The sequence below is a fragment of the Lontra canadensis genome, unplaced genomic scaffold (genome assembly GCF_010015895.1).
Source record: "Lontra canadensis isolate GAN:19392208 unplaced genomic scaffold, GSC_riverotter_1.0 scaffold57, whole genome shotgun sequence".
In the NCBI taxonomy this organism is placed as follows: domain Eukaryota; kingdom Metazoa; phylum Chordata; class Mammalia; order Carnivora; family Mustelidae; genus Lontra; species Lontra canadensis.
Window position 1 is genome coordinate 12838721 of NW_022631051.1, and position 14418 is coordinate 12853138.

Sequence of the window (14418 nt, forward strand, 5' to 3'; positions counted from 1 at the left end):
ACAACTGTCTTCTTTGAACCAAAAATAAAAAATGAAAGAAGAAAGTCTTACTGTCCGGGCACTGCACGGGCAAGGAAACCAGGAAGTCAAAACCATGTCTTTCTCGAGGGCAGTGGAAGGTGCCTCCAAGCACCTAACCAGAGGGCTTCTGGAACAAGGCTGCACAGCCCTTTTCCAATTAAATTCCCATCTTATCACCTCACACACATTAGGATAACCACTATCAAAAAAACAGAAAATAAGTACTGGCAAGGACGTAGAGAAACCACGACTCTTGTGTGCTGTTGCTGGGAGGCACAGATGTGAGACATGTCTATGGGCTCCCATGGGGGCGCCCAAAGAGGGAGAAGGCACTGGGATCTGGACAGGCTCCACCGCAGATAAGCCCCTGAACTGTGGCTAAAAGGTGAGGGCAGAACTCCAAGTCAGTGTAGATGAGGTCTGAGAGCAGGAGCCTGGTGGGGGCGGGCAGCCAAGCCGCATGGGGTCTGGGGCACAGGGAGGGCAGATCAGCCTCCTGGAGCAGCCTCATCCCAAGTTCAGGACTCAGCCTACTTATTCAGGACCAGAAAGATCCCCATCTGTACCAGATCATGCTTGTGAAGCAGGAAGCCAAGGGAGTGCACTGATAAAGGCAAGGTGGTTACACAAGTGTCATCTGAGGAACTCAGGAAGGCTTCGAAGCTGGTACCTGTGTGACTCTGAGCAACTAACTTTGCCTCTCTGAACCTCAGTTTCCTAATCTGTAAAACAGCAAAACCAGATGTTGGATAAAAAGCTGCATGATGGGGACGCCTGGGTGGCTCAGTCGGTTAAGCATCTGCCTTAGGCTTAGGACATGATCTCAGGGTCCCGAGATCTGGCTCCCCACCAGCAGGGAGTCTGTTCTCTCTCTCCTTCTGCTCCTCCCACCACCTGTACTCTCTGTCTCTCTCTAGCTCTCAAATAAATAAATAAAATCTTAAAAACAACGACAAAAAAGTTGCACAAGACAGGTGTGTATATCTGTTACGCACGGGTTTCCCCTCCCAACCTCACAGTTCAGGATGAGCAGCCTGCCCAATGCCAGGGTCTTTAGAAACCACAAGAGCATAAGTAAGAAGCAATCCCACTGCGAAGGCACCAGCCCAGCAGAGAACCAGCGGCAGCAAAAAGATATACTTCTAGCACTTTCTACCAACAATGGAGAAAAGCAGATCCCTCTCATTTTTAAACCTGGAGGGAACATCACCAGACACAAACCAGAGAGAAGCTATCTGTCATGTTCCAAAGCGAAGGTGACTACAGGATTTTTAATGACAATGAGACCTCAAGGGAAAGACCCTGGGCAAATGGACAGAGTCATTAACAGCAGCCCTTTCGGTAAAAAAGAGCGAGGGCATTGCGTGTGGCGCAGGGAAGGGCCCAGACATTGCCCATGTCCTCCGCCCCTCGGCGCCATGGCTGGGGCTGCCACCACATCCTGCCAGTAGGATGGCGGTGGCGTTCTCAGCCTCAGCACGTGCTGCCTATCTCTTCCAGCTCAGTGGACTGTTCCATCATCTCCCTGCTCAAAGCCCCCGGGAGGCTATCTCCAGAACTACAGGTACACCAGATGGGGGAATGAAGAAGGGGTTTTTAGTGACTTCAACCACTGGTTGTTCCTGGTATCACCTACTGGCTACTTACCCCCGAGAGAGTAGATGCGCTCCAGGGCACCTTCACCAAGTGGACAGCTGTCCAGAGCCAAGCCCAAGCCCCATTTCACACCTGGCCCTACCACCTTGGGACTCACCGCTTTGGTGGACTCCAAGGTTCCCGAGGCCAGTGCGTCCCGGCTGCCCCTGCCCTTGCTGCCAAGGTGGGGTGAGGAGGAGGGTGAGTCATCGATGTAGGGCAGCCCGTCCTGGTGCCGGCGCTGTTCCTCGGCCCGGTCTGCAGCACAGCCATACCCAGGAGGCGTTCCAAACGATGCATCTGTGTGTGTAGAGAAGCAGCTGTGTTAGAGACAGGGAAAGGGGGCCAGAGGGTCAGGGGGCCGGAGGGCCAGCTGCCTGGGGGGGGTCCACATCCCTCTTGTTCCAGCAGGCACTCGGCTGATGATGTCTGTCACCCAAAGGTGTTGAACAAGGACCTTAGGTAGGTTGACCTCACCTTCACAACCAGCTGAGCAAAGACCACATGGCAAGGTGGGGCCAAAAAAGTGGCACGCTCCCTGGAAAATGAGACCGGGCTTGCAGGGACGCTTACAGGGACACTGTCTGGGGCACATCTGTGCTTGTCCTGGAGGTGGGTCTGAGCCGTTACAGAAAAATGGACCCCCAATGCTAGCTAACATCTTGCTATCAGGGGTGGTCCTTGTGCACCTATCCATGGGGATCTGATGGGGTGAGGAGCACAGATCATGCTGATCTGGAGCAAGCCCTGGCCACCATGAGCAGTGCTCCAGGCCTGCCAGGCCCAACCCAGGGAAAGGGCACTATAGCCCCTTCCCCTCACTCCACCCTGGTCCCTTGGCTGACTCTCAGCCCACTTCCCATCTGGTCTGGCAAAATCCCAGACCACCTTTACTCCGATCTGAGCATCCCTGTGAGGACAGAGTGGCCTACCCTATGGCCGGCTCCCTGCTGTGTGGGGCTCTCTGGTTATACAGAACACCTCCAGGGGCGCCTGGGTGGCTCAGTGGGTTAAAGCCTCTGCCTTCAGCTCAGGTCATGATCTCAGGGTCCTGGGATCGAGCCCCACATTGGGCTCTCTGCTCAGCGGGGAGCCTGCTTCCCACTCTCTCTCTCTCTCACTCTACCTGCTTCTCTGCCTGCTTGTGATCTCTGTCAAATAAATAAATAAAATCTTAAAAAAAAAAAAAAAAAACACCTCCAATCCTAAAGGCAACTGAAGACAATTGTCCCTTCCTCCTCAGTTAAATCACAAAGTCCCTTCACCTGCCTTTCTTTTCTTTTCTTTTTTTTTTTTTAAAGATTTCTCTTTATTTATTTGAGATAGAGAGTGAGAGAGCATGAGTGGCAGAGGGAGAAGGAGAAGCAGGCTCCCTACTGAGCAGGGAGCCTGACGCAGGGGATCGATCCCAGGACCCTGGCATCATGACCTGAGCCAAAAGCAGACGCTTGACGACTGAGCCACCTGGGTATCCTCACCTGCCTTTCTGTAGTTCTGTTTTCAAAACTGTTCTAAATCAGTGAATCCTCACCAAGACATTAACCCACAAGGGCCCAATCTGCTCCAAGCCTCATGTGACAGTCACTTCTTAACTCTTTCTAAAGGGTGCCTTCACAGCCAATGGGATTTCCGTGAGGCCATCTTGGTTGGGTTACATCACCTTTATCATGACTCACCGGCAACCAGCCCTGTCCAAAAGTCACCACCACAGGTGGCTTCTGCACTGTTTATTTACGAGTTTCTAACAACTTCTACCACCAAGCATACCTAGTCTGGGGCTCAAGCTCCAGGCACTGGTGGCACCATACCACCTAGGCCAGGCGGCAGAGACCTCCTAGGCAACTCTAGAGGGGGACTGTTTCCAGTTCTTTCCATGTGGCAGCCAAGAGGTGCTGTGGCTGGAGTGACCAGGTACTCACCACTCCCAGCTCTGAGGGCTGCCAGTGCCCGGCTCGACTCATCCACCTATGTCCCAGCTGCCTCCACCTCTGCCTCTCCCACATCCTCTATGTCTGGGACCCAGCAGGTCACATGCCCTCTCACAGGTGTCCTTAGCTCTGGCTATACATTCGTGCCATCTGGGGAGCTTCAAAAACAAGAGAGACCCACAGAATCAGACACTCAGGGAGGTCTGGGCCCTGGTGGCTGCAAAGGCTTCCTGGAGGTTCCCGCAGGAAGCAGGGCTAAGAATGCTGCACCAGCAGGAGATGGCATCCAGCACCGTGCTGTCCTGTTGACCCTGCTGTGCCCCTGCTGTCTCCGTACAGGTAGAGACCGCAAAGGTCGGGCTGAGCTCTGCTGCTGTGTGTGTCCACAGAAGGCCCCAGCACAGGCTAGCAGATAGGCTGGGAGAGCCACAGAGCTGGGTGGGCTCCTACCATGTCCCCTAACAAGCTATACTAACATCCCCTGGTCTCCCTAATCCCTGGGCTACCTCATGGGCTCCTGATACGATCACCACGTGTTACCCTGCTGGGGTTTGTACTGTCCTACCAGGACAGTCAGAGGCCAAAGCCAGGTACTGTCTCCTCCTCCTAAGCATCTATAAAGGCACTTAACTAGCTCTTGCCCAGCATCCCTGAGGACAGAAGGGAAGGGTTCAAATGTATTAAAAAGCACAAACCCTGTTCATACAGAACCCTAGCGTCACACCCCACCCCCAAAAGAGGTTTGACTTCAGCTTCTACTTCCTTTTGGAGGAATCACAGATTTTTTTAACCAAAATGAACACAGAGGACTTCCTGTCCTCTCAACATCCATGATACAAACCTTATATCATAGCAGCCTCTACTGAAACCTTGCCCTTCATGGGAGCTGCTTCCCAAGCCTGTCCAGGTCCTGGACAGAAGACTCTGGCTGCCAGACGCCTTCCTCACAGGTATCCTGAATGAACCCCTGGGCTGCAGGGGTCTTTACTCTTAGTCCTGCAACCCAGGACACATCCTCAGGGTTGGGGTGGGGACGGGTAGACCAATTCTGTGAGCTGTGGTGTGCATTTCCCAGAAGGGAGGCTCTGGTTCTGTCCAGGTTGCTACCAACTTGTGAGAATTAGTGCAGGTCACTGAAGCTGTCCGTGTCTCTGTTTTCCTGACTTTATAATCGGGCAAATGGACTAAACTAGATGGATGGAGGCCAGCTCTGCTCTAAATCATTAAGTCCTGGGGCGCCTGAGTGGCTTAGAGGGTTAAGCCTCTGCCTTCAGCTCAGGTCATAAATCTCAGGGTCCTGGGATCGAGTCCCACATCGGGATCTCTGCTCAGCAGAGAGCCTGCTTCATCCTCTTTCTCTGCCTACTTGTGATCTCTCTCTCTGTGTCAAATAAATAAATAAAATCTTAAAAAAAAAAAATTAGGTCACTGTCCAGATCATCTAGCCACGCCCTGCCTACCTCCTGACCTCACCTCCTTCAACAGCATCCTTCCTCTGCTCCCAGCTCCTCCTCTGGACCTGGTTTTTATATTAGCTCAGAATTTTCACTGTCCACATGGCTTCTCTAAGAAACTTTAAACTATTTTTTTTTTAAATAACAATGCTTTAAGAAATCAACATATTCATCACCTGGAAGAAGACCCTTATTCTGAGCATCACCACCTGATGTCCTGGCCTATGACCACACTGCACTCACGCCCCAGGTCACATTAACACCAAGTGATGCCCCAAGTAAGAACTTGAGGGTCAGACTTGGGGAGGCCCAGGGCTCCCTCTAAATACTCCAAGAGTCCACATGTGCAAAACAAAGGGCTAGCTTAGCAACAACCTGATTAAAACCCCACGTAAAACCAAGTGCCTGGTGAAGGTTTGCCCAAAGGCCAGGGTTGTGTGGGGCCACTGACTCTGATGTGGATACCTCACCTCCACCAGGTGAGACTGAGGGAAACCAGGTTCCACAGCCAACTCAACAGGGTAATTATGAGGATCAGGGCAATTCAAAACCCAGCTGCTTCCCACTCTGACGCACTCCACAAACTGATGTCTGAGGAAATAACGCTTTTAAGTCTGGAGTCCAGACAGCTGGTCACTGCTGGGTACATTCCATGGGAGGCTTCAGCCCACTGTCCCAGCTAATCCAGAACCCCCAGCCTGCTTCAATGTCAATGTGACAGGCAAGGAGGAAAGCCCCCCTTTCCTCATCCCTCATCCTAAGTGCATGCAGGAACCAGTCTTCCTCTCACACCACAGTTTTTCACTACCTCCTGGAATGAAGTATATTCCTGGGGGGGCGCAGGCTTTGGGAACCGCCATTTCCCAAGAACTAGAGCAAAGTGGGAGCAGGGGCTTTGCTCTCCCCTATTCTACCAGGAATATCTACTGGGAAAACCTCTCAGCGTCTCATTACCTCAAAGGACTGGGCACATGATGGCTGAGGTAAGCCTAGTTCTACCCAAAGCTGAAGGCAAATACTGGTTTCAGCGGGGGAGGGCCTGCGATCTGACAGCTACAAGAGGCTCAGGAAATGAGGCTGATCTCTGGAGCAGCTAACCAGCAGGGAGGAGGGCAGGGTGGGGGCAGGGAGAGAGGTCCACTCAGAGCTGGCAGACAGCGGCTGGCTTAGCGTGGAAAAGGGACGTGCAAAGTGAAATCCAAAACCTCCTCCTCTCCAGGCCAGTCGGCTTAGCAGCCACAATCCCAGCACTCTGCAAATCTAAAATCTAGTCTTTGATGCGAGGAAAAAAGCAGCCACCCCCACCCCTGCCAAGTGGGAGGAATAAGTCCCAGTCAGCCCAGACCACATCCCCTTCTCACACTTCAAGGACAATACTGGTTAAAAAAAAAAAAAAAAATTCCTGGGGCACCTGGGTGGCTCAGTGGGTTAAAGCCTCTGTCTTCGGCTCAGGTCATGATCTCAGGGTCCTGGGATAGAGTCCCGAATCCGGCTCTCTGCTCAGCAGAGAGCCTGCTTCCTCCTCTCTCTCTCTCCTGCCTGCCTCTCTGCCTACTTGTAAAATAAATAAAACATTAAAAAAAAAAAATTCCTCAGGTGCCTGGGTGGCTCAGTTTGTTAGGCATCTGCCTTCGGCTCAGGTCATGATCCCAGGGTCCTGGGACAGAGTCTCGCAGCGGGCTCCCTGCTCAGTGGGGAGCCTGCTTCTCCCTCCTCCACTTTGCCCTTCCCCTAGCTCATTCTCAGTCATTTGCATTCTCCTTCTCAAGTAAATATATTTTTTTAAAAATCCCTTAAAAAATTAAATGCAGAATTACTGTATGATCAAGTAATTCCATGTCTGGGTATATGCTTTAAAGAACTGAGAGCAGGAATTCAAATAGGTATGTGCACACCCATATTCCATCATTCACAATAGCCAAACTGTGGAAGCAACTCAGGTGTCCACTGAGGGATGAACAGATAAGCAAAACGTGGGATGGATACACAGTGGGATATTACTCAGCCTTTAAAAGTAAGGCAATTCTGACCCAGGCCACAACATGGACGAGCCTTGAGGACAGTATCTGAAGGGAAATAAGCATGTCCTGAAATGACAAATTGACTGTGTGAGTCCACTTATAGGAAGGACCTGGAATAGTCGATTCATGGAGACAGTAGAATGGTGGCTGCCGGGGGGTGGGGGTGGAGGGACTGGGGAGTTGTTTTGTGGGTACAGCATCTCAGTCTGGGAAGAGGAAAAAGGTGAGCGATGGCCGCACAATAGCGTGAACGTGCTTAAGGCCACTGAACTACATGCTTGCAAGTGATTAAAACGTTCTATTTTATGTTATGTAACAAGTACAAAGCACACGCACACAACCCTAAGGTCCCCCCCCAGACAGCGGCAACGCTTGGGTAGCTGAGCTGGGAGGGCCCAGGAGAGCTTCCCTTCCTCCCCTTCATCACCAACAGCCCCCTGGAACCACATCTAAAACACACATAGAATGAAAACTTGCAAGCAGTATGCTCCCTGATTTGATGAGAGCAAGCTGGGTGGCGGGTCCCCAGTCTCCACTATAGTCTTCCATGTGTATGTGTTTAATAACGAAGGACAAGAGGGGCGCCTGGGTGGCTCAGTCGTTAAGTGTCTGCCTTCGGCTCAGGTCATGATCCCAGGGTCCTGGGATCGAGCCCCCCTGTCGGGCTCCCTGCTCTGTGGGAAGCCTGCTTCTCCCTCTCCCACTCCCCCTGCTTGTGTTCCCTCTCTCACTGTGTCTCTGTCAAATAAAAATCTTAAACAAACAAAAAAGAAAACCAAGGACAAGAAAGGAAGGCCTTGCTCCTGCTCAGTACGTATAGCCATCAAAGGAGTCCAGGTGTCTGTCACACTGCCAACCAGTCAAACCGGTGGAGCCACTGTCCCCAGCAGCTATCCCTCTGCTCTCAGAGTTTACACATCACCTTTTCTAGGCCACTTCCCTGTCCACCCACATCTTCCTGACCCAGACTGGATGAGATCCCTGCCAGCCTGGAACACTCTGGTAATCACAGGTCACACCTGGGGCTGGAGCAGGACTCCTCAGGAGCACAGCACCACATGTGTCCACAGCCCTGTAGGGGCTGTCCTCCCCACCCCCAGAGGGCCACAGTGTATCTGCGCTCCAAGCCCCAAATGCTCTTAGCTCTGCTTCGGTCCTGGGCCCCCAGCTGCTCCCCATACCTGTCTTTCCCTTAGCCCAGCCCTGGGTCAAACAGCTCTAGTAACTTCAACACTCCTTTCCCATTTTCCTATCTGTGAGCCAGGAAGCATGCATCGCACAACAAGGCCTCTGGCAGGCCCTGCTGGGGTCTCTGCCACAGGGCTCCTGGGAAATGTGTGTAGAACCAATCTCAGATCCCCGGCCACAGGTCTCCTGGCTGTAGCCAAGCAGAGGAGGCCCTGCTGAACCCAATGTACCTGGAGGGTCCTTAGATCTTGCTTCTGTGGCCTTGCTGTTGCCACAGGTGCGGGGCCCGGATCCCAGCTCTTGTTCTACCCTCTGACCAATGCACCCCGAGATGAGAGCCTGGAGCAAATCCTCAGAAGGAACAAAGATCATGTTCTCAGCCCTCCCCTCCCAGAACAGACATGGAAACAGCTGGAAAGGGCCAGGAGAGGGATCCTGATAAACACATGTCCAGGTGGAGACATGATAAGGGACCCCAGGAACTTGGGTAGGGGTGGGAAGAACTCAATCACGCATTAAGACTGAGGCAGGGTGGTCTCCTATGCCTGTCTACACTGTCAGCAAAGGGCTGGGTCATACTTATTTACTGAGGTAAAAGAGGCTCAGACACCATCTTCCTTCTGGTGGCTTGCCAGCTGCCGTGGACAGGTCTTTGCAGAGGCAGGCACTGAGCCTTCCACCTCATTGTATCTGCAGAAGCCCTGCTCTCCCCACTCCCGCCGCCTCCCCCGCCCCCCAAGCCCTGCACCTCTCTTGGGTTGCAGGCATCCAGCACTGTGCTAAAAGTGCCACGGGGCTGGTGATTTCCAGATGGCAGCTCACCTCCATGAGGGGTGGGAGTGGGGGTGGGGGTCGGGGTCCTGTCAGCTGGGCATTGTGCCTCCCAGAGAGGCTCAGAAAACCCTGGCTGGGACAGAAAAAGACAGATCTCACTGAAGAGCACACAGGTTCTATAGGTCCGAGCTGAGTTGGCTCTGGATGCCACGTTCATGCATGGCCTTGAGCCTTCTTCCCACCAACTTGTGCACCGGGAGCAGATTCTACCTGCAGGATGGGCCCCATGGGGCTCCGCTGGCTTCTTTATTATGTGGCAGAACCCCGGGCGCAGTTGGAGAACATCTGTGGTGCTTCCGGGGAGCGAGTTTCCCAAAGAGCAGAAAAGCCTCACATGTGCCAGAGCAAGGCAGTGTTTTTGCAAAAGACTTGTTACGCTTTTGCTGGGCACTTCCTCTGGGCGAGGGCCAGCGCTGATGTCCTTGAATCCACCTTGACCCCTTAGTGACCAGGAGCTTCTAGATGCTCATTTTTCAGACAAGAAAAGGCGTCTCCAAGACAAGAACAGGTGAAGCCTGACTATGCCTGGCTCCATCTGTGTGACCTGCCTATTGGGGGTCACCTTCTTAACACGTTCCTAAAGGGCTGAGCCTGGTAAGCACAGGACACAGAGATTCCTCTCTGAGGCCTACAACCCAGAGGAGTGAGAACAGGGGTTCCAAGCAAAGCTTGTATTGGGATAACTCAAGCCATGTTCAACCAGCATTATTCACTAACAGCCAAAAAGTAAAACCACCCAAATATCTGTCCATCAGCTGGCGTACGGATAAATAAATTGTGGTGTATCTACGCAACGGGATCATTCAGTCTTCAAATGAATGAAGTACTCATAGAGACAAGAACATGGGTGAACCTCGAAGGCGTGACGCTGAGTGAAGAAGGCAATCCTGAAAGACCAGAGATTACCAGATTCTGTTTCTACCAAATTTCCAGAGTAGACACCAAGCAGATGCTTTATGAGTACGGGGTTCCCTTCTGGGCTAATGAGGGTGTCTGGGAACTGACCAGCGGTGGTGGTCGCATAACACTGAGAATACTTAATGGTGAGCTGTTTGCTTTGAAATGTTTCATTTTATGTTCTGTCATTCCACCTCAAAAAGAAAAAGAAAAAAAAAAAAGATCTGTTTTCCTCTGTTAAAACAGGGAACCCGGAACACTATCCAGCTGTTTCCTGACGACCAAGAACATCATTCCGGACAGACGTCAGTACTGCCTGGCACCATAAACCCAGGCCACCCGCAGGCAGTCACAAGCTGCATTACTTTCTAAGCTATGCAGTTGGTTTGGGTGGGGTTTCTGTTTTCTGCTCTACCCTCAGCAGGCAGCCGTTCCTTCTTGCATCTAGACCAAGGGGGGACCAAAATTCTGTACCAACAAGATGTCCCCCATCTAGCTGGTCACTGTACCCTGGCGAGAGCCCACCTGTCAGAGCCCCTGGTTCTGTGGGAGAAGGAGGGGCACTCTAGGATCCCGGGAGCTCTTGGCCTTTATGCTGCCACTCCAACAATGACAGCACCAAGCTAGCATGGAAAGCCCCAGCTGCCTGGGTAGTGGAAGGTCAAGGTCCCGACCAGCCTAGGGCACACGAAAGGCCCTGGGGCTAGTCAAGTCTCCTCAACAGACCAGAAAATGCCTGTCAGGAAGGGCCTGAGCCTGTCCTGCTCATGGACCAATGCCTCAGCTCCAGGCAGCTTAAGATGCCCTGAACAAGGCTGAGCCCTCGTGGAGGAGATAGGCCGACTGATACAATAGCTCTTATGACTCTCCCACCCGGGGCTTGGGTTCCAGCTGGCTGGAGACTGAATCACCACACGGTCAACGCTGCGGGTGACTTTTAGCAATAAAGACTGAATGTCCCCAGTGTGGGTAGACAAGGACTCCCCAGTCAGCCCCGAGAGAGCTGTTAAAAGATTTTCTTCTGTCTCCAAGGACCCACCTGATCCTCAAAGAGGGAAAGATCACTTCTGTTCTGGGGCTGGAACCAGATGGCACCAGAGTGGGGCAGGCGGAGGATGGGATACCCGCTGGGAAGCTGCAGCCCTTGGCCACTGGATGATGTGATTATTCTTCTCCAGCACTACCATGATTCTCTGACAAGGTTCAGAAAGATTTCTTGGAGGCAGTTTGGCCTCAGACAATCAAGCTGATGTATTTAGCAAGTCCCCGACATTCAGCCAAGATGCAGGGCACCTCTATTCCCTGTTGGGCCCCGTGCTGGGTACATAACAGCAGGTGCCACAGCCCCAGCTCCAGCCCCCGGGGAGCCAGCAGAATCCCAGGAGTCACATGACATGTATTATGGCAAAGCCGCCCATGGGGGGGCACTCAGACCCTCAGGTGGGGCAGCAGAGACCATCTCCCTAAGGAAGTAACCACTCCAAGACCTAATGAGGTCAGAGAGGCAGACAGTGGCTCCCCACAGAACATGAAGGTGGGAAGGACACTATAGTGGGTTGAATGGTGGCCCCCCCCGCAAAAGATATGTCCACATTCTAACACCTGGAATGCCCGAAGGGAACTTATCTTGGTAAGAGAGTCCTTACAGATATAATTAAATTCAGGACTCTGAGAGATCACCCAGGATTATCCAATGGACCCTAATCCTAAAGTCAAGTGTCCCTAAGAGAGATGGGAGAGAAGGCTGTGTGAAGCTGGAGGCAGAGATTGAAATGACATGGTCATAATCCAAGGAATGCACCGGGCCACCAGGAACTGGAAATGGTGATGAAGGATTCTCCCCTACAGCCTCCAGAGAGTAGGGCCCTGCAACACGCCTTGATTTGGACTTCTGCCTCCAGAACTGTGGAAGAACACGCATTTGTTGTTTTAAGCCATTGAACCTATGGCCGTTTGTGATGGCAGCCCCAGGAGACCAACAGAGGCACAGTCCATGGCCTGAAAGTGATGCCATGGGTAAGAGGCGGCCAGCTCGGGGAGAGGGTCCGAAGGGCTTCACAGAGGTGAGGTCTGTGTGGGATGGAAGAACCACTGGGCCTTCAACCAGTAGAGGAGCTTCAGAGGTGCCCCATGCCAGGGCGGGGAGGGGGAGAATGAGGAAGGCCTGGGAAAGGCGATAAGCTGGGAATGAGGTGGGAGGGCCAGGAAGAAGTAAAGCTGGAAAGAGCCTTGGGCTTTGGGCCAAGGACCCGGGAAATGATTTAGAGGAGGTATCAAGGGTCACAGAGGTCTGGACCAAGAGGGGGACCCAGGGAATATGGGTAAGGACACTCAGGCAGCACTATCTGTGTATGGAGTGGCAGGTGGGACCCAGCTGGAGGCTTCTGTAATGGTCACTCCAGGCAAATGGGTCGAGGGCCTGGTTTCAGGAGAATGGACATCATGACAACAAATGCCACGAACAGGCCCAGACTGAGTGGACTCACATGGAGAGAGGAGGAAGAACAAAGGGGATAATGAGTTTCTAGCACCTGAGCCCAAGGCTTGGCTACAGGCAATTGGCCAGAGGAGTCATGGGGCATGGAGAGCACAAGGCAATAGAGGTGAGTAGGGCCCTTAAAGAGAGGCTAGCACTGAGGGCAGGACTGTGGTCTGGGAGCAATGTGGGAAGTGAGGCACATGGTCACTGCATGGCTGTGGGCACTCCCTCCCCCCATTCTATTCCCACTTTGTAAAGGAAACGTGGAGAGCAAGAGGGAAAAGATGGTGGGAAGGAAGGGCTTCCCCGTTCCGGGGGTCAGAGTATGGAGCCCAGGCCAGGGCTGGGCCATGAAGGGCAAGAGGAACACTCACTTTCCCCACCTCCACCTCAGCACTGACCTTCCTGAAGGAAGCCTGGGGCGGGGGGGAGTTAGGAAAGGAAGTACACGTACACCCCCGTTCAGAGCGGCATCATTCCCAATGGCAGAAAGGCAGAAGCAACCCAAGTGTCCAACGGCAGATGGATGGATAACAAAATGCAGTGTACACATACAACGGAGTACTACACAGCCTTAAAAGAAGAAGGAAGTCCTGCCACATGCTACCACACAGGTGAACCTTGAGGAGATTATGCCACGTGAAATAAGACAGTCACAAAAAGACAAACACCTCATAATTCCACCAATAATGAATCTATCAGTTTGCTGGGGCTGCCTTACCCAAATATCAGAGACTGAGTCCATGAAACAACAGAAATTTATTTTCTCACAGTTCTGGAAGCTGGAAGTTGACCATCAAGGTGCCAGCAGGGCTGCGTTCTGGTAAGAGCTCTCTTCCTGGCTCTTGCCAGGAAGATGCATTCATTCTTGCTGTGTGCTCACATGGCCTTGTCTTCGGTGGGTGGAAAGAAAAAGTGTGACTGCTCTCCCTGGGTCTCTTCTTATAAGGGCACTAATCCCATTATGAGGGTTGCCCTCATGATCTATCTCCCAAAGGCCCCATCTACAAATATCATGTTGCAAGTTAGGGATTCAGCATATGAATGGGGGGTAGACATAAATATTCAATCCATGACAATAGGAAGTACCTAGAATAGGCACATTCATAGAAACAGAAAATAGAATGGGGGTTGTCAGCAGCTGGGAGACTTACTGCTTAGCATGTAGAGTTTCTGTTTGGGATGAAGGAGAAGTTCTGGAGATAAGTGGATGCGATGGTTGCATGACAATGTGAATGTATCTCATAGGACTGAATGATATGCTTAAAAAAGTTAAGATGATAAATGTTACATTAATTCCCCCAAACAAACCCTAGACAAAAAACTAAAGATCTGCCAGGTTTAGAAATTTTTTAAAAAGAAGAATGAAGCACAGTGTTATGGGCTGAACTGTGTCTCTCCACCACCCAAATTTACATATTGACATCCCAACCCCCAACACATCCAAATGTGACCTTATTTGGAGACACGGTCTTTGCCAAGTCCAGATGAGTTCATTAGGTTGGGCCGAAATCCAATACAATTGTGTCCTTACAGAAAAGGGAAATTTATTTAATTTTTAAAAAGATTTTATTTATTTATTTATTTATTTATTTAGAGCACAAGCAATGGGGAGGGGCAGAGGGAGAGAGAAAAATCTCAAGCAGACTCTGTGCTGAGCACAGACCCCAATGTGGGGTTTGATCTCACAAGCCCAAGATCACGACCTGAACTGAAACCAAGAGTCGAATGCTTAACCGACTGTGCCACCCAGGTGCCCCAGAAGAGGGAAATTTAAAGACAGACTAGCAGAGAGAGTATCATGTTAACATGAAGACAGTCATCTACAAACCAAAAAAACAAAAAACAAAAACAAAACAAAAAAAATACAAACTAGAGGCCTGGGACAGATTCTCCCTACTGCCCTCAGAAGGAACCAATTCTGCCAATGCCTCAATCTCAGACTTCCAGCTTTGTAACTG

General features: G+C 51.7%; 1 protein-coding gene across 1 annotated transcript in view; it reads right to left on the bottom strand.

The window, feature by feature from the left end:
- The window catches only part of BCR (BCR activator of RhoGEF and GTPase), a 114896-nt gene that overhangs the window by 55591 nt on the left and 44887 nt on the right, over positions 1-14418 (bottom strand). The window contains exon 2 of the mRNA XM_032876041.1: positions 1775-1956. Coding sequence (XP_032731932.1) covers positions 1775-1956 — 182 coding nt within the window. The remainder of the gene's footprint in view (positions 1-1774; positions 1957-14418) is intronic.